Here is a 27,773-nt window from a genome sequence, read left to right as displayed (position 1 = left end):
TATGTTTTATGCATTAATTATCTTCATTAAATCAGTAAAAAATGCGTTAAGGTACTAGTTTTGTGGGCGTAATGTGAAAGTAGTGTATCAACAATGATGGCCGACCATTGTTCGCCGCCTTAGACACCACCAGTGAACCTAACTCCCTACATGTCTCTCTCTCGGTGACTTTATCATCATGACTCCACATTTACTTTGAACTTGAATTTTGTTTAAGATGAAAGAAATATACGAATGATTATAATAATGCCGTGTATCTTGATTAGAGGCCATTAATAAAAGATGTTTTGATGAACACCCAAGAATTTCGGGAAGGAAGTGTCAAAGATTCAGTGTATTTTAAAATCAAGTGAACGAAATACCATTAATATGAGTTCGTTAAAACCAGGAAACAAAAAGGATCATCAGAAAATGCGTATACGCGCTTTTCCGGTAAGTATGTGGTACCTTTGGTCATGCCGTCCTAACCTGTGAGAAGATTTTATTCTTTTTCCCTATGCATCGCTTGATATGGTTCTATTAACTTACCCGAGTTCACTCTTTTGTCATTTACCACATGTTATACCGTGGTTTAAGTACTTGTCATACTCGTAAGTTTATGGAACTCCTGTAGTACATAGGGAGTCAAGTTAGGGGGAGTTAGTCCTGGTGTTGTTGTCAAGTCTAGTGACACTGACATGTACTTTTTGGAATAGTATTGCTTGTTTGATTAGTCCATTAACAGTTGCAAGAACACGTTACACCTTGATGCAAGCTCATTATGTGCAATACATGTACAAGGTAAAATGCTTATATAGGCTAATTATTTGTTAGAAATGTAAAAAAAGGACATTATTTTATTGGCATGGTTATTTGACCAGTATCCGGTCCAATTATCACTGGTTATTTGACTGAGATCTAAAATAAAGCGCAGTACTTCTGGCCACAAAAGTTTACATATTTTTTTATTGATAATTTCAAACTATGGGCAAAAATCGATAAAATAGAAATAATACCTGAAAAATCAAGGATACAAGGAAGATAAAATCAGAATAAATTAAAATTAATTTATTAAGAAAACCTAACCTACATTATTTATGTCCATGAGAGAAGTGAAACAACTCGTAGTATCAGAAGATGATTAACGAAGATGGTGGTAAACCATTCAACATTTAAATAATAGTACACTTGTGTAATCCCCACAGCCATCCTGACCAGAATCACATTAAGATCATGTATGCACAATCCTCATGGGTCTCGGTCAAATAGCCGACAGTTATTCGGCCGGGAATCCTGGTCAAATAACCACTTCATATTTTATTTCACTTACACTGCAAAGTAATATCATCACTACCAGATTTCTGCCGAATACTGAAACTGAGAACCAACACCACTGCACACATCCACACATTTTCTTATGAATATGGTATACATTAAAGATTAAAGGGTAATACTTCATAATGCTTGTGCTCTTAAAATGCTTATTTTTTATTAGCTTTGTATAGAAGAGAACTCCCTTCTTACTTTGAGAAAACCAAAAATCTTGTGCAGTTGATGCAATCTATTTTTTTTATTTCTTTCTGAAAATAGTGTACAGTAATCCATTTATATGTCTCGTCAGTCCAAACCATTTTTGTGCTTGATCTGTTGTCATTTCTGTACAAATGCCTCCAGGAACCTTTCTGTATGAACAATTACAGCAACTACTACATTGTAGCGGTACCAATCCTAACTTATAAGCAATAGTAATATTCTAAAATACTATTATAGCACATTAACCAGAAACTTTAGGAAGTTTTTAGTAGAACATTAATGTCACCTTATCTCATGGAAATTCCATAAAATTATGAAAATTTCAATTTTGTATAATATATATTATATACAATATATGATTTTTTTCATCCTGAACTCTCTTCTATGTCGACGAACTACGACGCCCTATTCACTGTTTACAAGCAAAAGTATTTTATTTTATCCACAGGCACACTAAAAAGTTACCAGTTACTGTTACATTATATGATTTATATATTGGATATAATGTAGCAATCTCTGGTAAGTGCATGAAATGCTGTTCAAGAGAAAATTGACAAAATATATATATTTTTTTAAATTGGTAAGAAAGTTATACTGTACTGGTATACCTTCTATACAAAAATTTTCTCAAGTTGCTGGTTGTTTGTGTATACAGCATGTAGTGGTTGCTGGGAAGTGTTCCTGAGGATGAAACAATGCTCGGAATGTTAACAGTGAATATGGTGATGTGCCGTGTCAACACAGTGTTCAGGATGAAAAAATTACATAATCAGTACTGTACTCATCATTTTATGGGATTCTCCTGAGGAAAGAAAGTATTTATCTTCTATTTAGATAAGGTATGTCCTTCAGTCCGGTTAAGGTGCATTACTATTCCAAAGTACAGTATTAGTAATATGATATATTACATTGTCATTAGACTTGGTTGGCTCATGATAAATCGGATAAATGATGCAGTGTAGCATTTGGGTGAGAAGGGTACTGGGAGTGTCTGCAGGGAAATGATGACAGATCATTTATGGGAATACAATTTTGAAAATTGCAATTCCTGCAATTTTCACAAATTAAGAAATAAGTTATCCTCAATAAAAAAGTACCATGGAGTCAAAATTGGTGGATTAGCAGTGTGCACATGAACATTTAAGTACCAGCTGTATAACCGTGAAAAAACTTCCAGCGACCAAACAACTTTTCCATTCAAACATTGACTTGCCTAACCTAGAATAATGTATCTATGTCCATCCTAGGATAGGTACAAGTGGCAGACACAAAGTGTTTACGTTACAGTTTGAAGTCCATTGTTTATAGGGAAAATTTGTATTCCTTATTACAGTACTGTATTTAAAATTTTCTTGGTCTAAGGAATAAATTGCCTTCAATGCCGTTTGTTTTCTAAGTGTGTTTGGATGAATATTCACAAACTTTTATGCTATCACTTGAGCTATTTGCATCAATTTATGTTTGTGGTTTAGCAACACATGGCAAATCATACTGACAGCTCTCACAACGTTTTCTCTTACGATGGAAAAATTTCTCTCGCTCGAAGGTAGGGTAGGTTTCTTTATACAGTACTGTACTGTACTAAATTCGATTCTCAGCCATCATGTGGTGACAATATGTTTCACACAATCACAACCTTTTAGAAAAGTTTTCTGGTTGTTACATTTTGTGGCAAATTGTTTCGGTGTTTGTTTAGTCGCCAGTGTTTTTGTTTAAGTTATATACTGTACTCCATATAATTGTTGCAGTGGCTCACTACACTAACCGGAAAGGAGGACTGTACTGTAGTACTGTTTTTTGTTGTATTGGTAATGTTTTGTTTATAAATCTCATTTAGAGAATATTTTGTTTGGGTGTTATATACAAAAAAAAATGTACATTCTGTACTTACTAAGCAATATTTCTTATTGCAGAAACAGGTGGGGGCAGTTAGAAAAAAAAGAATTTGAACTCGGTAAGAATCGTGTGTTACAATATCCTTATGAAGAATAGCGTCGCAACGCCTTGCGCAAATGAGCTCGACGGCCGTAAGAGAATAGTACTGTACAGTACTACCATATACAGTACCTGTATTATTAAATTATTTACAACAGATGACATGAATCAGACTAACATGGCCTTGCTAACTTAACTGAATTTGAAAAAAGGCTAAGAGTGTTAATATGTTTTGGTTCCTGTTATCTTTCATGTTATTTAATGCCATAATCTCACAGTTTGCCAATGTGTCAACAGCACTTGGCACTGCTTTAATGCATATTTAAAGTTAAGCTAAGTAAGTTCAAATTCAGTTTTCTAATGTCCCCACCATTTTTACAAAAAGAAATTAGTACAGTATATACCTGTAGTAGATATACAGTACAAGTAAAAGCTCATGTCATAAATGATTGGTATTACATGTGTTTTAGGTTTGGTCAACCAGAGATTTTTGGCAATTAGTTAGCTATCCAAACTATTTTTTCCAATGATTTTTGATGGGTTTTGAACGATTTGAACCATCATACCTGTCAGAAATCACTTACTGTAGTTTGGATATCTAAATACTGTACAGGGATGACCAAAACTAAAATCTTGCCCAAAATTTTTTTACATAGTTAAGGTCCCTCTGTTCACCACGTTTGTTTCTGTGAGTAAATGGTTCTTTTCAAAGATTTTTTTTTAATTAAAATACGTGTACTGTAATATATTAAAATGCATGCAATATAATTTTAATGTGTTAGGTTTGGTGAGGTAGATAAATCTGGTTCATTTTATGATTGCTGAATTATAGAATGCAGCACTTTCTTGGTGTACACTGTACCGTACTTCAGGAATGTTTGCCAGGAGTTTCTGAGGTGGATTGTTGATTACTACAGCTATATTGCATTTTAATAAAAAAAATGTTGAACACATATGAACATGTCTCACACAGACACACTATTGCACAACCTCAGAATTTTTACGGGTGCTGGGTGCACAGACACACACATAGCTGTATTTATTTATTCAAATGCCACTGTACACATAAAATATATTGAAAATAAACAAAATATACTATTGTATACACTATACTGTACTCACAAGCAGATGCTGTCATCTTGGGCTTGTGATACAAGGCAGGCCAAATGGTGATATGATACAGAATGGCCTGCCTTTGTCCTGTACCATCTAGCTACTGTAGCACTTGTTGTTAACTCACTCTCCTCTCCCTCCATGAAGGAGAGATTGTATACTATACATACACTCTGCTATATACTATACAGTATTTTATTTACAGTTCTTTCATGCTTACTGAATGTATAGAACAGTTTACGTAACTGTAATCGCTTTTTACGTCTTACAACTGTATTCCTGGCTGATTGTGAACTGATACAGTAATGTGTACACTCAACAAAAGCTTCTCGAACACCCGGGCACAATGGATGAGCAGAATGAGGCTTGTCACCTCAGAATGGTTTCAGATTCTTCATTTGTTTTTCATATTGTATAGTGCTTATAGCGTTTGAAAAGTTTTTGGTGAGAGTGTCCAGGACTGCACAACACAAATTGTATGCATAAACAGCAACAAGCAATGAAACAACCTTGTATAATGGCAGCAGAATATGAACTAAGCACATGAGCTTATGGCCTAAGTTACCCAAGGGGCTTTTCCACCCACGAGCCCGGCACCTGGGTATGCGTCAAAGTATGATGCAATCTCTCAGAATTCCCAGAAGATTTGTTCCCGTGCCTGGAACAGTGAGATTTTTTTCCAGAAAATACATGTGATTTCACCCTCGGAAACTCATTCCCATGCCCGAAATTTCCCAGAAGGCTAAAAATTCAATCCGGCTATTGGAGGGTTCCAAGGACCAGGGATTCCGGCTAATGGGGAGGTTACTGTATTAGTACTGTGGGTGCTTCTATGTTGTCAAGTATTAACTTTTAGATGCATATTTAACATTAACCTAAGTAAGTTGTAATTCAGTTTTCTAAGGTCCCTATCATTTTCTACAAAAAAAAAATTGTACTGTACTGTACTTATGTAAACAAAGTAAATATACAATAAGGCCTTTAGCTTTAACTACACTTTTACCCTTTTTTCACATGAACAAAATATACATTTCCAAACAGGGCTTGTTGGGTGCTGCATTATATGTCATTAGATACATTCATACCACATATCTCTTACCTTTAAGATAGGTCATAGTTAGGGTGGTTGGGATATACTCTAAAGCACACAGGACAATTTTACATCTTAGGTATGTACAGTATTCAGATGTCTTCTTGCATGTTAATCCACAAAAGCTGTACAGTAGCTGTACTTGCTTTTTAACCAAATTTTGATTTCAAAAGAATGTGTATATCGTACTGTCATTTTCATGTTTACTTCCATATTTACTACACAATATAATATCTCCAGTTAATTCATCACCGTCATATCGCTAATGCAGCATTGCTGTTGGGTGATAGGAGAACTGATGTTGGCATTTTTCTTTTTAAAAAGTAAAGCAATTATGAATTACAGGTACAGAGAGCATCCACACTTTTTAGGCTCTTTCATGCAGCTAAGAACCAATACTGTACTGTAATATCAGATTCTTGCATTGGTAATACAATATTGTACTGTACTGCAGAGTGCATTTTAGGTTAATTGTAACATTTCAAAAAATGTCTGTACAGTCAAAGAAAAAGCTTTATTTTTTAGCTCATGAGTTTGGCCCCAAATAAACATTGCAGGTGGCTACATGAAGAAATTGCTGAATTGTGATTTTTGCAGGAATGAACCACTTAACAAAATACACATTACTGTACTGTACATGGATACAGTACAGTACTCGAGTTTGTTCAGGGCTAACTGCAGTCTTAAAGCAGAGGTATAATATGGGTGGTGCTCATATTAAGAGCTTTGTATTTTTTTCATTTGTGGATCCACTTAGCATATTGCCATATGAAGAGTCAATTATCACCACCATTTGTATTTGAAATTCCTTTGTGTCCATGGGCTTTGGATGTACAGTACAGTATTTTGGGTACCTGTACTCTAGTTCATATGGTCAGCTGAAGGGAAGGGAAATTTACAAAAACAAGGAATTGGATTACTGTACTGTACTATTACTGTGGTTTAATTTCATTTTGTTATTAATATGGGGCTAATTTCAGGTAGTCAAGGAATGCTGGGTGTTTTGGCCCCGTTAATAAATTCAACCAGTTTTGGAAACTATTTGTACTCTGTACTTGCAAATATGTTCTTTTACCTAAAAAAAATAAACAATTTTATGCCGTAGAATTCAATAATGTATTGACAAATTGATAGTAAAAAAGTTTCTGGATTGTAATGAATAGTCCCCTTGGAAAATTTCTTAAGGTGTAAGTGGAGAAATTGTCAAGTACTTGTACAGGTACTGTAATGTATAAGCCTGCTTACCCATGATTATTATCATGTTTGCTGGAACTGGCTTCTATAGTTATAGAAACACCAAATTAAATGTTGCTCAGAGTAACACAAGAAAAAATCGTATTGTGGTGACTGCAGCTGGCAACTGTTGAATTGGGAATGTCTACATTCAAAACTTAAGCTGACCTTGACCTTATTTTAGACAAAATTATGTAGTACCATGCAATTGACAAGGTCATCTGACTGAAAGTTTTGTAAAGATCAGATCAACATTGTGGATGTCTCATGTGGGAAGGCAAGTTGAACATATTTTTTTTAGTGTGGTTAGGTTGGATTACGTTGTTTTTTTACTGTTTGCCGCCGTAACTGGCGTAGCTTATAATTATTTTAAGACTTAAAAAGTGAGCATGGTAGAATTAAAAGTTATTAAATGGCTTTTCTTTAAAGAAAAAAAGTTAGGATTCATTATTAAATTCATAGTTTGGCTGGTCACACATTGTTTTGTATTATCTTGCAAAATATCCAAAGTTTTTATTCACTTACTGCATTGACATTGCATTTCTGTTTATATACTGTAGATGAGACAAACCAATCCATCTTAACAATCTTTTAATTGTTTTAGTCAGGTAGGCTAGATGTTGGTTTGTTTTGCCTGTCTTAAAAGAAGTATTTTACAGTACCTGATAATGGTGCCTCTGTAATGGCATTTTGATATTACTGTACTCTTCCTAAAAGGTGCAAAGTAGTAACTACCTCTGTAGTAATTGAAACGGTGCATTTTCTGGTTACATGACAGAATGTGTGATTAAACTTGCTGTTTTGTAGTCCCAGAGAGAAAAAATATGGCATAAATAGAATTGTATAAAACATAACTACTGTATTGACATTTTCAGTTACGCGATATGCGCGGTCAGTAGCGACTTAACTACTCTATTTTGGGAAGGTTAGATGGGCATGATTTGGTTCCAGATCAGCAGAACCTTGCCACATGGCAGTTGAGAAAATAATTTCCGATCAAACATTAAGAAAGCTTGGGTTTTTAATGAATCTAAATCCTATTTTGTTATACTGTACTGTACCTGTATTTTTCTGTGTACTATGACACTTCTAACTAGTGTTGAGCCTTGCAACAGACCTCTACATGCCCTGGAATGGCACTGTATGCATGTCAGAGTGTAGTCTATATGGCCTTAGCACCCCTGACACAGTGGTCATCATCTTTTCTTCCTCCAGTGAAGGCCATCTGTACATTTATCCAAGTTTGTTTTCTGGTGTGTAACTCACTAAGTTGAAAATACAATACAGCATCTGAATAAAATATTTTATACTACCAGTACATGCAGTGTATATTGAGCCATTGATGAAAAGTGTATATTTTGCTGAAGATAATATTTTGATTTGTGTTACCTAGCTATTTTTTTAATGGGGTATGTACTGTATACAGTTCAGATGACTATGGTAATTTTTATTATCTGTACTAGTATGTAATAAGCCATTATCTTAACAGATGACTATGGATGAGCGCTATGTGGAAAACATCTGGCAGCTGCTAAAAAATGCCATCCAGGAAATTCAAAAGAAGAACAACAGTGGCCTGAGCTTTGAGGAACTATACCGTAATGCCTATACCATGGTCCTACACAAGCATGGAGAGAGACTTTACTCGGGCCTCAGAGATGTTGTTACGCAGCATTTGGAGAACAAGGTAACCTTTATCATTGTTTCCTCTAGCAGAATAATGCAATAATTCACAAGCCTAGGAGATGGGGTGATTAGGATGTCAATCTCCCGAATTACTAAGTGGGACCTTCCTCCACTCTCACCCCCAAGTTTATTTCAATGAAACATACACTTTTATGTGTATGGCAAATATCTGAGTCCTTTATTTTATTATAATTGTATGGAAATTAACTTATGCCAAAGAGATAGGATGTTTTTTCTTGAGGGTCACAAACTAATTCAGCCCCTTAAGGTAATTTTGGTTCTGTCCCCATGTAATGCAGCTTACTTGTCAACTTAGAGATTTCATTTTTCAGAACAGTTTGTGAAACAAGATTTTTTTGTTACATCATTATGATGTGGAATCTGTCATCCTTCAGTCATTATTGCACTTAAGCACATTAACTACTTTTGTTAAATGGGTATACCATGTTTAATTTGGAGTTGGATGGTAGGTGAGAGAGAAAAGGCCTTAAGAAAATGGTAGAAGGATAGAGGTGAGAATACCCAAGAAAAATATAGAAGGATAGAGAGAGGGAAGGACTGGCCAGAAGGAAGATGAACTTCCAGGAAGCAGTGGTGTTTGTGTGTGTGTGTACGATCAAGAGTGAATGGTGTCCAAAATATCTTGGGAAGAACTTGCTGTTTATGAGTGATGCTTAATTGTGTGAAACACTGTCTTAACACTTGGTAGGAAACACCATAATAGAACAAATGTTCCAGAACTCAGAGATAAAATGATTGACTGAAAGAAGGGAATTTGTGCTATTGATTCTGGTCCCCCTGTGATGTATGGTAGTGGGCAAAAGCTTGCAAGGGTAATAAAGGAGTAAAACATGTGACGCCATAGCATTTTCTCTGACTAAGTTTCAGGATATCTTCCCAGAATATGGAATCATTGGCAGGTGTGATACAGGGCCGTAATCACAGTTGTTACACCACCCGACCAATCAGGAGCACCATCGTGTGTGGTTACTTAGAGATGCCTACAGATCCGATGGCAGTCCCTCTGGATCGGGTTTTCTATTGGGATTGTTGCAGAAATTCATCGGGAGTCCCAATGAGTATAAAAACTTTTCGCCCTCCAAATTTTGATAATTGAAATAGAATATATTCAAGCAGATAGGAAATGAGTTTGTTGGTGACAGAAAGTCGTGTTTCCATATTCATTCAAAGATTGTCAGTTATTTAGGAGTGTTAAATAATCCCGGCTGATCATAAACATGCACCCATACATCAGCAGACAAACAAAGCATTTCTCTTCTTATCACAGCCCCAGAGGTTAGATGCCTTGTCTTGTATAATTTTTCCCTTCACACGAATGAGGCTTAACTAGAGTACTATGCTGCTTAAAAGACAGTGGTATGCTACATTCACGGCTATCCATATTTCCCTTGCCATGTTGTGACAGCTGACTCACGGCACACCAACTGTCGGCCATCCCAGTGTGACCGACACCTGGTAAAATATAACCTTCAAAACAAACCCCTCAAACACCGGAGAATAATAACTTCTATATCCCATAGATATCCTTTCTGCACTTTTATGTTCATTTGGTCATATGATGGTAATTTTTTTAATGTTGTTTACTTTTTATTGTGTTTGAGAGAAATATTATGAGGTACTTGGGTTGTGGCAGGAGTGGGCCATTCAGCCAATTTGGAACTATTGGGAGCCCTGCACGGTTTATCGGGTTCCCGATCCATCGCAGTGCCCGAATCATGTTCTTGAATAGCATTTTCTTACATGAACTTCGGGTTCCCAATGGTCTGGCTCACCCTCAGGCATGGCGACTGTGAATACAGCCCGTAATGTCTTGTACTGAAGCTTTTCATTTGTTACCTTATGTAGCCAAGTGAATTATGCAGTACTGCAGTGTTCGAATAAATAACATTTAGCGTTATCATTTGATAATCTTTACAGAAAGAGCTATTTTCCATACACTTGCCATGTTTTTTATTTATTTTCCAGTAGCTTATGCTATGTGTAATAGGAAGTATAATACAATATACTGAATATAAAGTATTTGTTGCTTCATTGTAATATGTATGATGTTATATACTGAACAGTACATTTATGGTTTATTGTTGTTTGACAGGTGCGAGCAGATGTGTTGACCTCCTTGCAGAACAACTTTCTCCAGACTCTAAATCATGCCTGGAATGATCATCAGACATCTATGGTGATGATCAGAGACATCCTTATGTACATGGACCGAGTGTATGTTCAGCAGAACAACGTTGACAACGTCTACAACTTAGGGTTAATAATATTTAGAGATCAGGTAATGTTACTTACGGTTAAATAAAATATTGGGGAAGACTGTGGTTTGTAATTCCTATATAAATGTGCAATTACAGTAAAATCTCTTGAATCCAGCAGGCCGGAGGTAGTCCATGTGAGTGGAAAGTTGGAATGGAAGCATTCCTATAACTAAGGCTATTCTGACCTAAAGACATAGAAATACTAAAACAGTAATAGCTAAAAAATAGTAATTTAGGTGCTTACCAGGCATATTGAGGGATAATAGTGAAGAGTTTTAGAATGCTGTGAGTTGATTGCGAGATATAGATGCCCCTACCTCTCGTATACCATGTAAAAGGTTATTGTTATAGTTGGATCTAGACCCTGGTACCTGTATTTTAAGGCTGAAAGCTTGTCAAAGTTAAGCTCAGAACCTTTCATAGGTGGGCCAATAATTCTGTTATAGTCAGGCTGAGGACTTTTCATGGTCATAACTTCATTGTGACATGTATTTATATTATATTTGGCACAACAGCAAATTTCTAACATAAGCCTGGTAACTCAGAGCAGCTGTTATGTTGTTTGGTGTTGGAACTTGCCAGCATAGTACTGTATGTGTAGTGTTAAGAACTTGTTGCTGCCTTGGCTTTATGGGTTGCATGTTACCATTCTGAGCATTTTGCTGCGAACAGCTTGGGTCTAGATCCGTAGGACTGTCCTGACTCATCCATGCATTCTAGAGGTTTTGGTGTAATATAGGTAAAGATTTTTTTATTCTGAGAGGAATGGTATAAGTGCTGGTACTGTACCAGACTTAGGTAAGTATTTTCAGTGTACTGGTTGTACTTCTGATCATCTTACTCTTAAAATTTTGCTCATGATTAAGTTATGTAACAGATTAGTCATTAACTAAATTACTCTATTATATTGCAGGTTGTGCGGTATGGTTGCATAAGAGATCATCTACGAGAAACACTTCTGGATATGGTGATGAGGGAACGTAGGGGTGAAGTAGTGGACAGACTAGCAATTAAGAATGCAGCTCAAATGCTCATAGTATTAGGCATTGAGTCTCGAGCTGTTTATGAAGAGGATTTTGAAAGACCTTTCCTTGCTCAGTCAGCAGAATTTTATAGGGTGAGTATTATTTGTTGACTGAAAATTCTTGTTGTAAATTGTAGATGTTTATTTACAGAAAAGTAAGGAAATAGGAATGAAAAAATCAGCTGTGAGCCACAATTTTTTGTCTTAATTTTTACAGATGGAGAGTCAAAAGTTTTTAGCAGAGAACAGTGCGTCAGTGTACATCAAGAGAGTAGAGGCACGGATAATGGAGGAGGCAGAACGAGCTAAACATTATCTGGATGAATCGACAGAGAGGCGGATTGTCGAAGTTGTAGAGGAAGAACTAATAAAGAAACATATGAAGACCATTGTAGAGGTATGGAAGACCATTGTAGAGGTATGGCCTCGCTGCATACTAGATGTTACCGAAATATTTCCTCTGCGCTTTTATTTATATCACAAATTCATCATACCTGTTTCTTATGCCAGAGCCCTTATGCTTTACAGCCTCAAAGAACATGACAATAGCACCCAATATCTATCTCTTGGATTAAAAAGTTTATGACCAAATTGGACCTGGCTGTACAGCTTGAAATATATGTACTGTACCACCCCTCATTAATATGTATTTGATATTTTTCCATTGATATCTCAACAGATGGAGAACTCTGGAGTTGTACATATGCTCAAGAATAATAAAACTGAAGACTTAGCTTGTATGTATAAGCTAATGTCCCGTGTATCAGATGGGTTGCGGGCAGTAGCAGAATGTGTATCACAACATCTTAGGGAACAGGGGAAAGCTTTAGTGGCAGAAGAAGAAGGAGGAAAGAATGCTATCACATTTGTACAGGTAAGTGGAAGTACAGTAGAGTAATATTTTATGTACACTTCTCTGTATCAATAGTAAGATCAATGCTTTATACTGTACAGTACATCATTCTAAACCAAATTGACATCTGATCATCATGGTGGCTTCAAATGTATCGAACCAACAATATGTCAGATTTTTTTTTCTGGTTCAGTGAAGCAGTTGCCATCAGCTTTTAGTAAGAATAAAGTGTAAATGAAAAGACAAGAGTTGCTGCCTCGGCATATATTGAAGAAAAAATAGAAGAGTGCCATTTGTATAATATTGCATTTATTGTTATTCTGCTTTTATTTTACCATCAAACTTAATATCTTCAAAAATACCATTTTACTTGTTAGCTGCAGAATCTACAGTTTTCAGCATTACACTTGTCTACATCAGTGATGCCCTCTCTCTAATGGCAACTTCCTCCATTCCTTTGGTGAGGGGATTTCTCATGAAAATAATTTCCAAATAGTAAGGAATAAGGCACTTTCTTGACACCAATAATCCAATATAGTACTTGTTGAAGAGTTGTGCTTATTTGGTTGTTGCATGGTGAAACAGGTGCAACTTGTTTTTGTAGAGAGACAAGATGTGGAGAGGAATGAGTTGCCTCAGGAAACATTCACTACAACAAAAATAGAAGGAAGGGAGTGAGAAAGAATAGAGGTATAAGGAAGGAAAATATATGTTTAGTTCTTTCACTGAAAAGGTGGTGCTGGTGTTAAGAAGAAGGTAGTAAAAAAAAGATCTATTAGTTGGAGGAAGGACAGCAACTTGTTACTATTTGTATATATAATATAATATTGCTAAAGCCTCAAATGCTCTGATTTACCAGACATTATTACTGGGGCCTGCATTAGATTCTGGGTGCCATTAAAGACTTATTAATTAGTTTATCATTTGCAGAATTTGTTGGACCTGAAGGACCGATTTGACCACTTCCTCCACAACTCCTTCAATAATGATAAGATATTTAAACAGATGATTGCAGCTGACTTTGAATACTTCCTCAACCTTAATAACAAATCACCAGAGTACTTGTCATTGTTTATTGATGACAAGCTCAAGAAGGGAGTTAAAGGAGTAAGTTTTTATTGATTCTTTTGTACATATTGTATGTTTTTGGGGGGGGGGGGTCATTATTAGGCCTAGAGTGTGAACACAATCCAACCAGTGAAGTAATTTATCTGAAGAAAGTGTTTGTATTTCATCTTTAATCTTGTTTCACATGTTAGTGCTATCTCAGCTTTGAGTTGGCCATAATTATCTTCATGTGGTGTGATGGGTGATGCTAGGTTGTGTCAAGTGATGGATAAACCAGGTAGATACTTATGGTCTCTTAATATCATTGCAAAATATATCTATTACAACAGTAAAAAGGGAATAGTTTGAGTGTGTGTTTCATCTTAATTCTAAACATACACTCGACAGTAGTGAGAAAAGTAATAGCATGAAAAAAACTAAAGCATTAATCTGCTGCTTATTCTTTTAAATTATTTTTACTTTTTGGCTACTATTGTTCAGGAGTCCAGTCTATTGTGTAGCACAGTATGATATTTTAATCACATGTTGATAGACTCCAAAAGAGAGTGCTAGGCCTTTCATCTCTGTAATACATAATTTAATGTGGGGTGTTAAATAGTTCATATTGCCCTCGGAATAGTTTATTGGTAGCTCCAAACTATTTTATTAACTGCCTAATGTGAAAATGTAATTACAGTACTGTACATTACTTTATTATATTTAATTTGTATATATTTGTATTTATATGAAGAGAGTCAGTAGGTTTTAAAAGTCTTGCACAGTACTGTATTTGTTGTGCTGTAAAAAAATGTAAGACGTGACTCATGGAACGTTTTTATACTGTATTACAAAAAATGGTGCAAAATATCCTACAGAACCTTGCATGTTTTTGGTTCCTGCTTTCTCAAATATTTTTCCCACTAAGTGGTACTGTACGTAATTACTGGGTGTAAATTTGCTTTATTATAAGGTACAGTAATCCCGTGTTTTTCGTGGGAATTACGTTCCTGAAACCCCCGCGAAAAGCCAAAACCGCAAATACTCCTTTAGGAATCAATGTACCTGTGGTCACCAAACAGCTCAGGTAGGTCATGCTCTCCACTCACGGCCCAGTGGTCACACTGATAACTGATGCACTGTACCAGCATTTACTAACATCATTATTTGAAACTAATCATATTGTTGTATAATAATGGAAAAACGTAAACGGTTATATACAAAAAAAAATTATTTACAAGTAAATAAAAAACAAATTATTTCGCCGAGGTCAGCAACACCCGCATTGCCAGCCTTTCCCTGCTGTCCCGGCATCTGCCCGTCCTCACGCAGTCACACCAGCCAGCCAGTCCTCTTCCACCCACATTCCTCCACTTGAAGACTTGTATTCTGACAAAAAACACAAATGAATTGTCAGTCTTCACCACATCTCGAGCCATAGTTTGTACCACCTCTGAGCTTGTCCAATAAAAAATTTTTCTGTTTAGGTCATCACTATTCTTGATCTCTTGGTCACTTTAGAGTCTTTGTTAGTAATTTTTGCCTTTGATGAGGCTGGCTTACGTCCCGAAGCCATGTGGAATGCACATGGGAGGACAAACAGAAGAGGTCATCACAGTAGCATGCACAGTACAGTAGGCACGTGTGGACTGAGGCTTCTAGGAGCATCGGGTGTCTGAGGCGGGAAAGAGTGGCATCTGTTTGCCGCACCGCACAGGGGAATATAGTAAATGTTTTAGTAAAAAAAACACGAATGGTCAAAACCGTGATAAAAAAACGCAAAAAACACGGGATTACTGTACATTAGTACTTTTATTTTGATTCTTTATTACCAGTTATACTAGTGTACTCACAGTGACTCGTGCCCATTAATTCATCACACACCTTGTGAGGCAAACTGTATCAATTAATGACTTTTGATGAATATTTTTGTGAAAGTTAATAATAATATCAAATAATTATTTTATAGTATGGTACTTTCAACTCAGTATATAGTACTGGACGGGGGTATTTGAAATTTGTATTTCTGCTTTTGATGCCACTTTTCTTCATTCACTATCCAGTTGGATAGTAAGTACTGTACAAGCATATTTAAATTACAAACTTCTAGATATCCAGTCAATGAATTGTCTGGCACATCTCGTCTCTTTCAATGAGAAATGTTAGAAGATATGTTATACTAAGCAATGTGCACCTTGTGCATAGGAGAAGAACTTTCCTGGTGTGAATAAAAAATTGCCATTAATTAGAGGACCTTAATTTCATTAACAATAGTACTTGTTTCACTCTTCAACTATTACCCCTTTTTCTTGTAGATGACTGAAGCAGAGATAGAAGTGGTGTTAGACAAGACAATGGTGCTGTTCCGTTTCCTACAAGAGAAGGACGTGTTTGAGCGTTACTATAAGCAGCACCTAGCCAAACGTCTTCTCTTGCAAAAGTCTGTCTCAGAGGATTCGGAGAAAACAATGATATCTAAACTGAAAACAGAGTGTGGATGTCAATTTACTTCAAAGCTTGAAGGCATGTTCAAGGATGTGACCATTTCCAATACCATCAATGAGGAGTTCAAGCAACGAGTCAGCAGTGCTGGGGTATGGTTTGTGGAGTGTAATATTGAACATGTTTACAGGATTAGGCTGATTTTTATGCATACTTCAGACTTTTTTGGTAATTTATGTAGCTGTTTATCAGGAATTGACACCCAGGAACTGTGTATGATTCAGCAAAATTAGAAAGAGAAAAAAATGATTGAGTACCATAAACTTGGGTTCAGAAGTTGAGCCTTGGTTAGATTTCAAGCCTTCTAGTTTTCAGTATAGTTATTGGAATCAGTTTTCATATTAATGATATTAGATTGGGGTTGATTGTAATGTGGAGAGGTAAAATAAGGATATGATTTTTAGGATCTACCCAGTTAGCCAGGAAGAGTACTCCAAGTATGTTTAGAAAATTGTTTAGTAAATTCAATTAAACTTCTGTATATTTTTAATTATTTCCATGTTTGTTGATCCTATATATTTATTATTTTTACACAGTAAATGTAACAGTTTATTGAGATAATTAAAATTTTTGTTGGTTTTATTGGATTCTTCAGTGTCATCTCTTCCAACAGACAAATTTATATGGAGTGGACATCTATGTACGAGTTTTAACAACAGGGTACTGGCCAACGCAGTCAGCTAATCTGAAAGCCAATGTTCCCCTGGCCCCCAGAAGTGCCTTTGAGGCCTTCCGGAGATTCTACCTCAACAAACACAGCGGCAGACAACTTACTCTTCAACCACAGCTGGGGTCAGTGTTCTTTTCGAGGCAATCAGTATATCTGGTCGTGTTCTTACAATATATGGTGACTTTGCCCTAAAGTTTTAACTGTATTCTAATGTGGAAGAGGAAGCATTGGGTTTTTAGTGGTGTCACTTTCCTCCTTGTGTTCCTTCCATCATCACACCAAATATACCATTATTAAAACATTTGTATCTTGACATTGTTGTTGATTCTATGGAACTTCTAATTAGTTTATTAAATTTCTAGGTCAGCAGATCTCAATGCAGTATTCCATGGCTCAAGAAAAGAGGAGAGTGCATGTGCAACAGCCAGTGTAGTTGTTGGGTCAGTAGCCTCTGTGGCAGCTGTAGCATCAGGTGATACAGTGAGCAGTGTTGCTGGTATATCTTCCTCCTCATCGGCTGTCGGTGGTGGCACGAGCAATAATAATGGTCTTGTGCCATCTCCGAGCCTCCCTGGTCCACCCACACCAACAAATGCCATAGCAACGCCGTCGGGATCAGCAGTAATGGCGACGGGAAAACCCTCAGGCCCCAAGAAACACATCATTCAGGTGTCTACCTACCAAATGGTCATCCTCATGCTCTTCAATACTAGGGATAAACTAACTTATGAGGTGTGTGAATTTTACATCCTATCTGATGTTTTTTTACATCCTGTAAATTATTTATGTATGTAGTAAGTTAATTATGAATTCAATTGGTATAATAACCCATATGGGGTATTTGTACTCTTATTATATACAGGTTCCCTGCATACCGAAGGCAAAATTTATAGTGTTCAGTATCCACACTGTCCATAACATACAGTTGTACCTATTGGAACCTCTTTCTTTGTCTAATATCCTATGTTTGCATGGGTTGGATCCATGGGTCAATATTTAAAATTTGGATAAAACTTATGCCATATCTGTGTTAAACTTGATCTTATTTGAAGTGTATGCTATATTCTGTTCCACTGGGTATTTTATTGACATATGTAATAGCCAATTAAAGTGTAAATAATTTTTGTCAGGTAGTAATCTATGTAATAGTGGGAAGGTATTAAGAAGATAATACTGTATGTCAATGTGTTAGTGTTTTATGAAGTACAGTATATGGAGATAAGAAAACTGCTGAAGAATGCAGTGAGGGAAGTGGGAATAGATTTAGAAGAGTGAAGGTAAACAAGATGATGTTATTGAGCAAAAATAAGATAAGAATAAATGGTTTCATGGAGTTAACTGCAGGAATATTCATAAGCTTTCAGCACTTGTAGTTTAGGTCACAGTTACACGTTACAGTTACTGAGTTTTGGCATCAGTTTTAACAACAACACAAATGAGGAAGCAAATACACTAAATTTTTTCCAAAATTTTCAGGAGATACAAAATGAGACCGACATCCCTGATCGAGACCTTGTTCGAGCGTTACAGTCACTAGCGCTTGGCAAGCCAGCCCAACGAGTTTTGCTCAAGACTCCGAAGACTAAAGAGATGGAGTCCTCTCATGAGTTTACAGTTAATGATTCTTTCACATCCAAATTGTACAGGTATGGTTATATGTTTTTTTTTTTTGTAGTTCATATGGCTAATCATCATCTGTTAACCATTACCAACAGTGAATCCTTTCTGAATTAAAGGGTTTATTGTTGGTATTATTCTCCTAATTTTATTTTTAAGTAATCCAGTTGTGATATTAAGATATGGGAGTAACAGATTGAAGGATTTAAAGGCTTTGGGTAAATGGATGTAAAAGACAGTGTGAATGCCGTTGGATAATGGATGAATTAAAACGACTAAGAAAAGGGTAATTCTGGAAGGAAGTTAAAAAATAGAATGATGAAGCTCCTTGTTGATAATGCATGTACATTAGGTTCGTGTGGCAGGTCATTTGTGTGAGAACAGATGGTATGTCAATATGTTCACCACTTCAGAGAAAGCTGAAGAAATGATGGGAGGTAAAGAAGTAAAAATGATAGAATGGACATGGGACTTACGATTAGATGATATTCAGTGAAGTTGAACACATTGGGGCAAGTAGGAAACAATTAATGTTCTGTGATTTCTGTAACAGTGTCAAAGTGGTCTGTCAATTTTTCACCCAGCTAACTGCACAGGAGGCTTACTCAACCTGACTGACTCTGCAAGTCTGAGCATTGTTTTCACAACCTCTATATTCCCCTTGTTTTCTATTCATTATTTTAAGATATTTAGATTACAGTATTGTAAATTCATGAGTTACATAAAAACAAACTGAAGAGTGTAAGTGGTACAGTTTGTACAGAATAAGTTTTGTACCAGCAGGCTCACACCTGTTGATGCAAACACATAAGAAATGACTGAGCAGTTGTGGTTTGATTTGAAGCACTTGTTCATCAAATATGACAGAGAATAGTAATTGGGAAGTGTAACTGGCAAATATATTGATTTGCTGTTTAGTTTTTAATTGTTTTTTTAACCATTAACCTATACTTGGGTTGACTTGTACTGTTAGTTTGTTTGTAGATAATATATATTATGAAGGGTTTGGGGTTAACCCTTTGAATTTATACCAAGGCTTCGTTTAATCAACATGTCAGTTATTTTTCAAAAGAAGAGACCTTAGTTTGGTTTTCTAGGTCCTGTGGCCAATTTTTTTTTCAAATGGGCTTAAGGGGTGTTCCATTGTTATGTAGTGCTGTTGTTGGAAGTATATTTGGTAGTTGTGGTAGTAACAGTATTGGGAGAATAAAGAGAGGAATGGAGAACTACAGTATACAGGGGTTCTCCGGGTTATGAATGGATGTCTGTTCCTGAAAACGTTCTTAAGTCGAAACACCTTCTATGTGAATATATACCATACTTACAGAACAGTGTCTAAAATCCCACTATATCATAGCCTAAGTCCTTGTATACATCCAAAACCATATAATTTAAGAGAAAATAAGAAATAGAATGACAAAATACAGTAAATGAAAGTAGAAAATAGGTCATCAGGGCGTTCGTAAGTCGGGGATCCCCTGTATCTGAAAAACTGGTTGATAATTTTTTCCGAAAGTTGTTCGGACGAAGGCCACTGTTACCTTAAGTGTGCATCTTTATAGTGGCATGAACCCTATAGGATTTGGGACCATTTTTAAATGTGTTTTCAGTGCTCTATGTGAGAGGTCAGCAACTACTTAAGTGTGCTATCTGCTTGCTGTTCCTGTTTGTGACATTAGCACTTTTTTATTCACCAAAAGCATCAAATGTATAAATATTTTGGGCTATAACATGCTTAAGGTGGTGTTAGTGGAAGTAAATAGCTTAAAGATCATTGTACTGTAGTTTCATTTATTTGTTCATTAATGGCTGTTTTTAAACATACATAACACTGCTCTTCTGGCCAGCTCAATGATTTTTTCAGGTGAGCAGTTTGTTGCTTTCCTTCATTTTCCTCACGTACAACACTGTCTTTGTTAATTTGAGGATGGTTTCAAAGAACTTCACACCCATTAGTTATATATACTTAACAATGTTCTTTATAGATGTGTTGTAAGAAAAGCATTTTGAAATTATCCCTGTCGATACAGTACACTGTGTATAATACTTTAAATGTGCATTGTAGCATGTTCAGTAAAATGATAACCAAGATAACTCAGAGTTTTTATTGCCAGAGTGAAGATTCAAGCCGTGGCAGCTAAGGGTGAGAGTGAACCTGAGAGGAAGGAAACCCGAAGTAAAGTTGATGAAGATCGCAAACATGAGATTGAAGCTGCTATTGTCAGGATCATGAAGGCCCGTCGGCGAATGACAGTTAGTTTAATCTTGCTGTTGCCTTTTCTGGCATTGGAGTTACTGCATATCAAGTATAAGTCATAACATTAATATTAATTTGTAGCCCAACGGCCTCTCGCTAAGTGATTTAACCACTTCACTATGGGGCCGTCACTTTTAATATTTTATTTGGCTAGCGTCAAGCAATTTGATTCAGCACAGAGGGGACCCTGTACACAAGTTTTTAAATAATAAACTTGCCATGTCTATGGATTGAGGCCTAAGAAACCCAGTATAAAGCAATAAGTTGTGAATTCCCAGCTTGTGCTCCTTATCCATCATCTAGGCCTTTTAGGGTTTGTCATATTAGAAATTACGACTTCATCCTGAATGGTCGTCTTTGTCTGATGTCTTTTGTTTTTGAAGCCAAGTCCATTGTCTTTACTGTTTTAATGGTATAAAAATAAAGGCTGGGCCACACAGTCCTCTGTGTTAGAGTTACAGTAATCTGTTGTTTTCCAGCATATTTGTTAGTATGGGAGCCATCTTGACCCCACACTGTCAGGGGAGAGCCATGAGAACACACAGGCACCTCTCATTTTACGCGATAATTAAGTTCTTGAAAATGGTCGTGCAAATAAAAACACGTAAATCAAACAATGTACAATAAATAGTGGAAATTCTGGAGTTTCGTTATTCATAAGACAATGCCGAATATTTTACCAGTGAAAAACTACAGTACAGTAGGCCCTTCAAATTTGTGGGGGTTGGGTTCTCAAAATGGCCGCGAATCACCAAATTCCCGAATAACTTTTGGCTGGGGGGGGGGTACATTTTTACTTGTGTACAAAGAAATGTATATTTCCTTTGTGTTTGCACTTACGACAATTATTTCTTTTACCTGTATTTTATACACTGTGTGTGTGTAGAGACACACATACAAATTAATAATAATGGGAAAATCCTCTCGCAAATAATCGGAAACAAATGTAGTATTAAAAATGTTGAGTCTACCCTCAAGTCTACTTCGCGCTTTGTTAATATTACATTGGTTACTGATTATTTGTGAGAGGATTTTCCCATTGTTGTTATTATTATTATTTTTTATTGGGATTAGCCCACCTGGGCACAGGTCACTGACCCACATCAGGGCCTGGGGGGGAGGGGTGAAGATATTATGATAATAATAATGTTAATAACTATTATTATTATAATAATAAAAATTAATACAAAAATAATAATAAATATTATAATAATAACCATAAATAATTACAAAAAACGAAAAAAATAAATCAAGAATGAGAAATGCTATGTACGTTATGTATGTTGTGTTGTCAAAGTAAGAGAAACGATTGAGACCCTGCAATTGTGTGTAAATGAGGCAGAAAGTCAAATCAGCAACCTGGGACTTGGTCACAATTTTTTTGGTGACATGACAGCAGGGTCTACCATTAGACAACACACTATGTTTCCAATATCTTCCTGTTTGATAGCTGCCTACTACCTACTATTTATCTATGTGTTTTGTGTGTGTCTCTACACACACACACACACACACACACACACACACAATACAGGTAAAGGAAATTACAGTACTGTCTCTAGAACGAATGGCTCCCTGTCCCAGCCGTGAAAATGCTGGCAACTTTAATACTACCCGCAGACATTCTTGGGTACATCCAGGATGTCATCTGCAAATAGTAGAGGACCACGAAATAAAAATCCGCGAATTATCCGGGCGTACTGTATGCACGTACCTGGTAATATAAAATACTCCGGGCCTTTGTTTTTATTACAGGCCTGCTGACAGGACCATTTTGTGAGTTTGGTGTTCAATTCATGTGCTCAACATTAGTTCCATTCTCTTCATAATCAAACTTCTGAAACACAAGGTCTTAGATGCACTGATAAATGTTCCACTATTGGCATTCTCCTTAATCATCCATCCTTGTATCATGAATAGTCTGTAGATTCACTAAGTCCAAGGGCACATGTATTATCTGCTGTTCGTTCACCTCTCATAACGTTTGAACATATCCGTCTCAATAGTAATAGCCTTCTGCTTCTTAGCACCACTGTAACCAGGTGAACTTGATGAACACTTGGGTGGCATGATGCAAGGGGCAAAATATGTGCAATATATACTTTATATACAGTGTACTACATCACAAAATAATGGAGCACTCTGTGACTTTAGACTGATCCACACACTGGGGATTGCAAAGCAGGAAGCTGCATGCCCACACTCCTTGTACGGTCCTGGCAACACCTCACCACCCCTCTGCCAGCCCAGTGATGATGTTTGTCGATGATCACATTATTCCAAACATACAGTAGACCTGCATAAATAAAAAAAGTGTAAATGGACCACACGCGTTATTCTAAAAACGGCATAAAACAAAAATGCGTAAATCAAGAGGTGCCTGTACTGTTCCTTGTAGGCACAGGTGCTTTGTTCAGGTGAAAGGGATGCCATGGTCAGAATACATTAAAGAACAAAATGTTTATCAATTTGGAGTCTGATGATATGCTCTTTGCAAATGTCATTCTATTCTAACCCCTTCTCTATAGGATAAGAACTGGTAGTTAAATTGGAGACCTTTCTTTTTACCAAGGGCATAACCCTTCAAGAGAAAGGTTCAAGTCTTGAAGTCTTGCAGTTAGAGTAGTTTTTGACTAGGTTTCTGGACAATTGGTCCTCTGGCTTTTTTATTATCGGAAGGAGGCATGGATACTTGGAGGAGGTGTTCCTCGAGTGCAGTTCAGAGGTAATTTAGGGGAAGAGTTATGATATAGGTTCAGAGACAGGAAGAACATGATTCTTGCTCTGTTTGGTAGGGCTTAGAGTCAACCCCAGCTGGGTCAAGGGGGGTGACAAACTTATACTTGTAGGAAAATTTAGGATGGTGTCCCTGGCCTACACCTTAATTTTGTTTCTTTGACATTGGGGTCATTTTACAATTGGGTGGGAGGGGTGAGATGTCAAGTTAGGTGGTGAACATGGTCTGGTCAGGGGGTGGGGTTGGAACTGAATACAGTAGTATGGTCTTGGATTCCAATTTAGCTGACTGAGATGAGGTCTAGGTATACATGCTGATGTGACACCACAATTTGTTGTTTCTACTTTAAGTGGTCTTTTCGGGGACTGAAGTAGTAAGAAGGTATAACTAATTAACTACAGGTAATTCATGATATAGTTTGAACCATCACTGTTGTAGAGTTTCATGGATTTCAAATTGCAGACATGGTGTCACTCAAGTTGCCTAACTTCAGCCTTGGCCATAAGATAGGATTTGAAGATCAATCCTTCATTTAATCATGTATTATCTCTCTACAGCATAACAACTTGGTTGCTGAAGTAACAGATCAGCTCAAGTCCCGCTTCTTACCGTCCCCAATACTTATCAAGAAAAGAATTGAAAGCCTCATAGAGCGGGAATATTTGGCCCGCACTCCAGAAGATAGGTGAGTAAATTTAATGTTTGATAAAGTAATTTGATGAAAAATAATTTCCATAGCTCATGCTCAATTGGTATACTATACTGTATATGGTGTTTGCTTTTTGTACATGTTATTTTTTGTTACAGGAAAATCTACTCATATGTGGCGTGAAGAGTAGGTTATTCACTGGAGCATAGCCAAGGCTGTGAAACCTTCCTTTGTAAGAGATACAGTCGTGCAGCCGTGGAGGGTGAGGGGAAAGGATCACGAGAGCCCGGGGGTCAACTTCTGCTCTCATCAGTCCCATGCTCTCTCTGCAGATGCTCATTTCACCCTCAATATATTGCCGGGAACGGCAAGTGTACGGCTGTAGCTTCTGATCTTTGCCACGAGAGCCAAGTTCAACCTGTAATAAGGAACATTGGGATTACTGTATCCATCGTGCGGCAGGTTACTGTTAGCTGCTTCTCATAGCCATTGTTACCAGTGGAAGTGTTTGGAACAGTTGATAGTGATTGGACCAAAAACAAAAAACAAAAAAACAAAAATACAGTTTTAATCATGGTTGACAAAGAGTGTCAAGGGGATCTCTCTATATAATGAAATTGGATACTTGACTTGAGAGAACTTGTCAATATCCAAAAGTAATTAGTTAACTTGGAGATGATTGGTGGCCAAGAAACATTGGAAATGGACAAAAATAATATAAGAGTGATGACCTGCTTATCTGCTTGGTCCCGGCGCAGCCAAACTTGCGTGTGTGGTCGATGCTGAGCTATTACCAGTTCATAAATGATGCAATTGTTTCATCTTGAAATTTTGTTATCCTCTTAACCTTCATTCTCTTCTATTTCTCTTGTGTAAATTCTGGAGGGAGAAGACTTCTGTTGCTCACTTGTGTTATGAAAAGTTTATATCTTTCTTGCAGGCAGAGGTATTAATTCATAGGTGGTAGTAAAGTAATGCACTTGTGATAGCCATCCTTGTTAGTGTTATATACAGCATCACAAATACCTCTTCTAAATTGTAACATTGTGGAATATAGATGTGGTAAATTTTTTACATTAACTAGCATTTTACACTATAGAGGCATGCTGTCGATGGACTAGGTGAATAGTAACTTATGTTTTGAATTATGTATACAGAGGTGTTATTAGACCTTTCAAACTGATCCAAGTACTGTATGTGAATTTCTTCAGTTGGGCTGAACATATTCCATGAAAACACAGGGTGTAATTTATTGTAATTGCATTTTTTGGGGAGGTTAAGATATTTTTTAGGATATTTGACCCTTTGACTCTGGACCCCTGCATTATGGAATGGATGTGTTCTTGAAAAAGTGGCCGGAACGCGAACCATTTTTTCCGAAGTACTCCCATGTTAAAAGTGAAGATGCTTTCACACAATTTTTTTTGTTCAACACAAGTAATAAAAACACTTATAAATGGAGATATAATTTTTTTTTACATATAACAAAAAAACTTTAGTTTTAGACATTTTATATTACCACAAATAGTAGTACTTGTACAGGGAAAATACATAAAAATACACAAGTTTTAGAGATGGACCTAAGTTTTTCTCCAGCATCAAACCTCCATAAAACACTGAGCTTTAACATCAAGTGTAATTCCTTTACATGCTCATTTAGGGGAATACACTTCAGAGTGTTGAAAAATCTTGAAAGAACAATAGCTAGTCGCGGAGGCGGACTATAACTGACGCACTCCCATATTCAAAACAAAGCCTGCCCCCATCATCATCAGCACACAGAAATGCAATTTGAATTTCTTAAAATAAATAAAAAAATTTGTTGATTTTTTGGGGCATTAATATTTTTTTGTAAAATTCTATAAGGACGAATTTACATTCCGTATCATGATTTTAGGGATACTGTTATGATTTACAATTTCCATAAGAGCAAATTTTTTTAACCAGAATTCCCATAACTCAGGGACCCAGTGTATTATGTTTTACTCATTGGCTCTTCACAGTATAGCTCTACTGTAGGCTTAGGTCCCTTTTGAAATTCACCCTAATTATACCTCTTATACTAAAAGGAAATATTGTAAATGCAGTATTCTACAATAGGTCATTCTGTTTGGGGTCAACACAATAACAAGCACAGTAAGAGACTTTACCACCTATGTTTTAATGTGCCTGAGAGTTATTTGTATACAGTTTCTTCCAAAATACCAGATGGGCAAATGCAGCACTTAAGCTAAGATTCTCCCTGGAAGATCCTTGTGGTGAGATAGTGTAGATGCCTTCAATTCACTGCATCTTGGCATGTTGCAAGAGAACCATCTTAAGCACCTGACAACAAGATTGGTGCCTTTTTAGTGTAAAATTCAAAAGTCTGTCCACTGGAGAAAGATTTAGGCTAGTTTATATCTTTGGTTATACAGAATATCTGTTTTGCAAATCCAAGAATTTATTTCTGGAAATGAAATGGCACTTAAACTCAGAATCTTCTCTTGATATATGGAGGGTGGGAAGGGATGGCTGTATGCAAATTAAAAAAAAAATTAAATAAAGTTTGGGTGGAACTGAGGAGTCATGAATCCATCTGCCTGCCATCTTACAATGTCACATTGTTTTCTATGCTCTTTCTTACGTAGCAGTATTCTCCTTTGTTATCTGGTCTCTCCTCCCAGACTCCTTTGTACACTCGCTACCATTGGATATATAAACAGGTTTTAAAAGAGTTATGTATTTATTCCATTAAATGAATGTCTAAGAGGCTGTTCTGTTTGATACTCCTTCATGTGATAAGAGTGAAAACCACACCTTTAACATTGGTTTCAATGCTAAAAGAAGTATTGTGGAAATTATTTTTTAATATTTCCACGGACAGACTGACAAATATTTTATGTGACAATTTGCTTAAATGAATTTTGTATGTGTGAGGTTAGTGAACTTCACTAGGAATTTATTATTGAATGTATTCATTGTCAAGGATAAGTCATTCTATATACTGTTTGTAATCCTTGAATTTTTTACATAAATGATGCTGATGAGCATACAGTGGGGTATGCTATAACGAACGGATCCTACTACGAATATTCCTATAACGAACGGTTTTACCTATAAAATTGAGAATGCTATAACGAACGCAACTCCTACAACGAACGTGGATGAATACGGGACTATTTCGCCTGGCGCATGAATATTGTTGTACCGCGACCCACAAGAAGAGCGTCAGGCGCCATCTTTGTCTCATTGTGTAGCCAGTGCACCACTGTTATTGTTAAAATTTCGTCTTTTGATGTGGAAATTCGCGTTATATAACTATTTTGTTATACAAGTATACAATTGTAACAATGAGTCGTCCAAAGCGAGTGAGAAAGCTAATAACCCTTGAAACTAAGAAAGAAATTATAAAGAAACGTGAGAATGGAAGAAGCATTGCGAAACTTAGTGATGAATATGGGATGGCTAAATCGACTATATGTACGATTTTGAAGAATAAAGAGGAGTTAAAAACTGTGCAAGTGGCAAAGGGAATCTTTAGACTTAGCAAAGCAAGGTGTAATGTGATTGAAGAGATGGAAAACTTATTC

The 27,773-nt window shown here is 36.5% G+C and overlaps 1 protein-coding gene across 2 annotated transcripts; it reads left to right on the top strand.

The window, feature by feature from the left end:
• The first annotated feature begins 79 nt into the window (after positions 1 to 79).
• Positions 80 to 26,953, top strand: LOC121867255 (cullin-3-like). Of its 2 annotated transcripts, XM_042367118.1 has the most exons (15): positions 80 to 432; positions 3,426 to 3,431; positions 8,373 to 8,570; positions 10,683 to 10,868; positions 11,762 to 11,965; positions 12,090 to 12,269; positions 12,552 to 12,746; positions 13,656 to 13,832; positions 16,085 to 16,363; positions 16,885 to 17,063; positions 17,304 to 17,673; positions 18,418 to 18,587; positions 20,673 to 20,811; positions 24,110 to 24,237; positions 24,360 to 26,953. In XM_042367118.1, the coding sequence occupies exons 1-15, from the start codon at positions 370 to 372 to the stop codon at positions 24,382 to 24,384; spliced, it is 2,499 nt and encodes an 832-aa protein (XP_042223052.1). In that variant the 5' UTR covers positions 80 to 369; the 3' UTR covers positions 24,385 to 26,953. The 2 variants fall into 2 exon arrangements, with proteins under 2 accessions (XP_042223052.1, XP_042223060.1); XM_042367126.1 differs by lacking the exon at positions 3,426 to 3,431.
• Positions 26,954 to 27,773: the final 820 nt, after the last annotated feature.

The sequence above is a fragment of the Homarus americanus genome, unplaced genomic scaffold (assembly GCF_018991925.1).
Source record: "Homarus americanus isolate GMGI-L3 unplaced genomic scaffold, GMGI_Hamer_2.0 scaffold32583, whole genome shotgun sequence".
NCBI lineage: Eukaryota > Metazoa > Arthropoda > Malacostraca > Decapoda > Nephropidae > Homarus > Homarus americanus.
The sequence above is the reverse complement of the archived record's forward strand: the minus strand, read 5'-3'. Positions and strand labels throughout refer to the sequence as shown.

What these genes read in the sequence shown, in the direction of transcription:
- LOC121867255 (XM_042367118.1), top strand. Translation starts at nt 370, where the DNA reads ATGAGTTCGTTAAAACCAGGAAACAAAAAGGATCATCAGAAAATGCGT. An exon ending in AACGAGTCAGCAGTGCTGGG is followed by an intron (nt 16,364 to 16,884) that starts GTATGGTTTGTG and finishes CTCTTCCAACAG; the next exon opens with ACAAATTTATATGGAGTGGA. An exon ending in GGGATAAACTAACTTATGAG is followed by an intron (nt 17,674 to 18,417) that starts GTGTGTGAATTT and finishes CAAAATTTTCAG; the next exon opens with GAGATACAAAATGAGACCGA.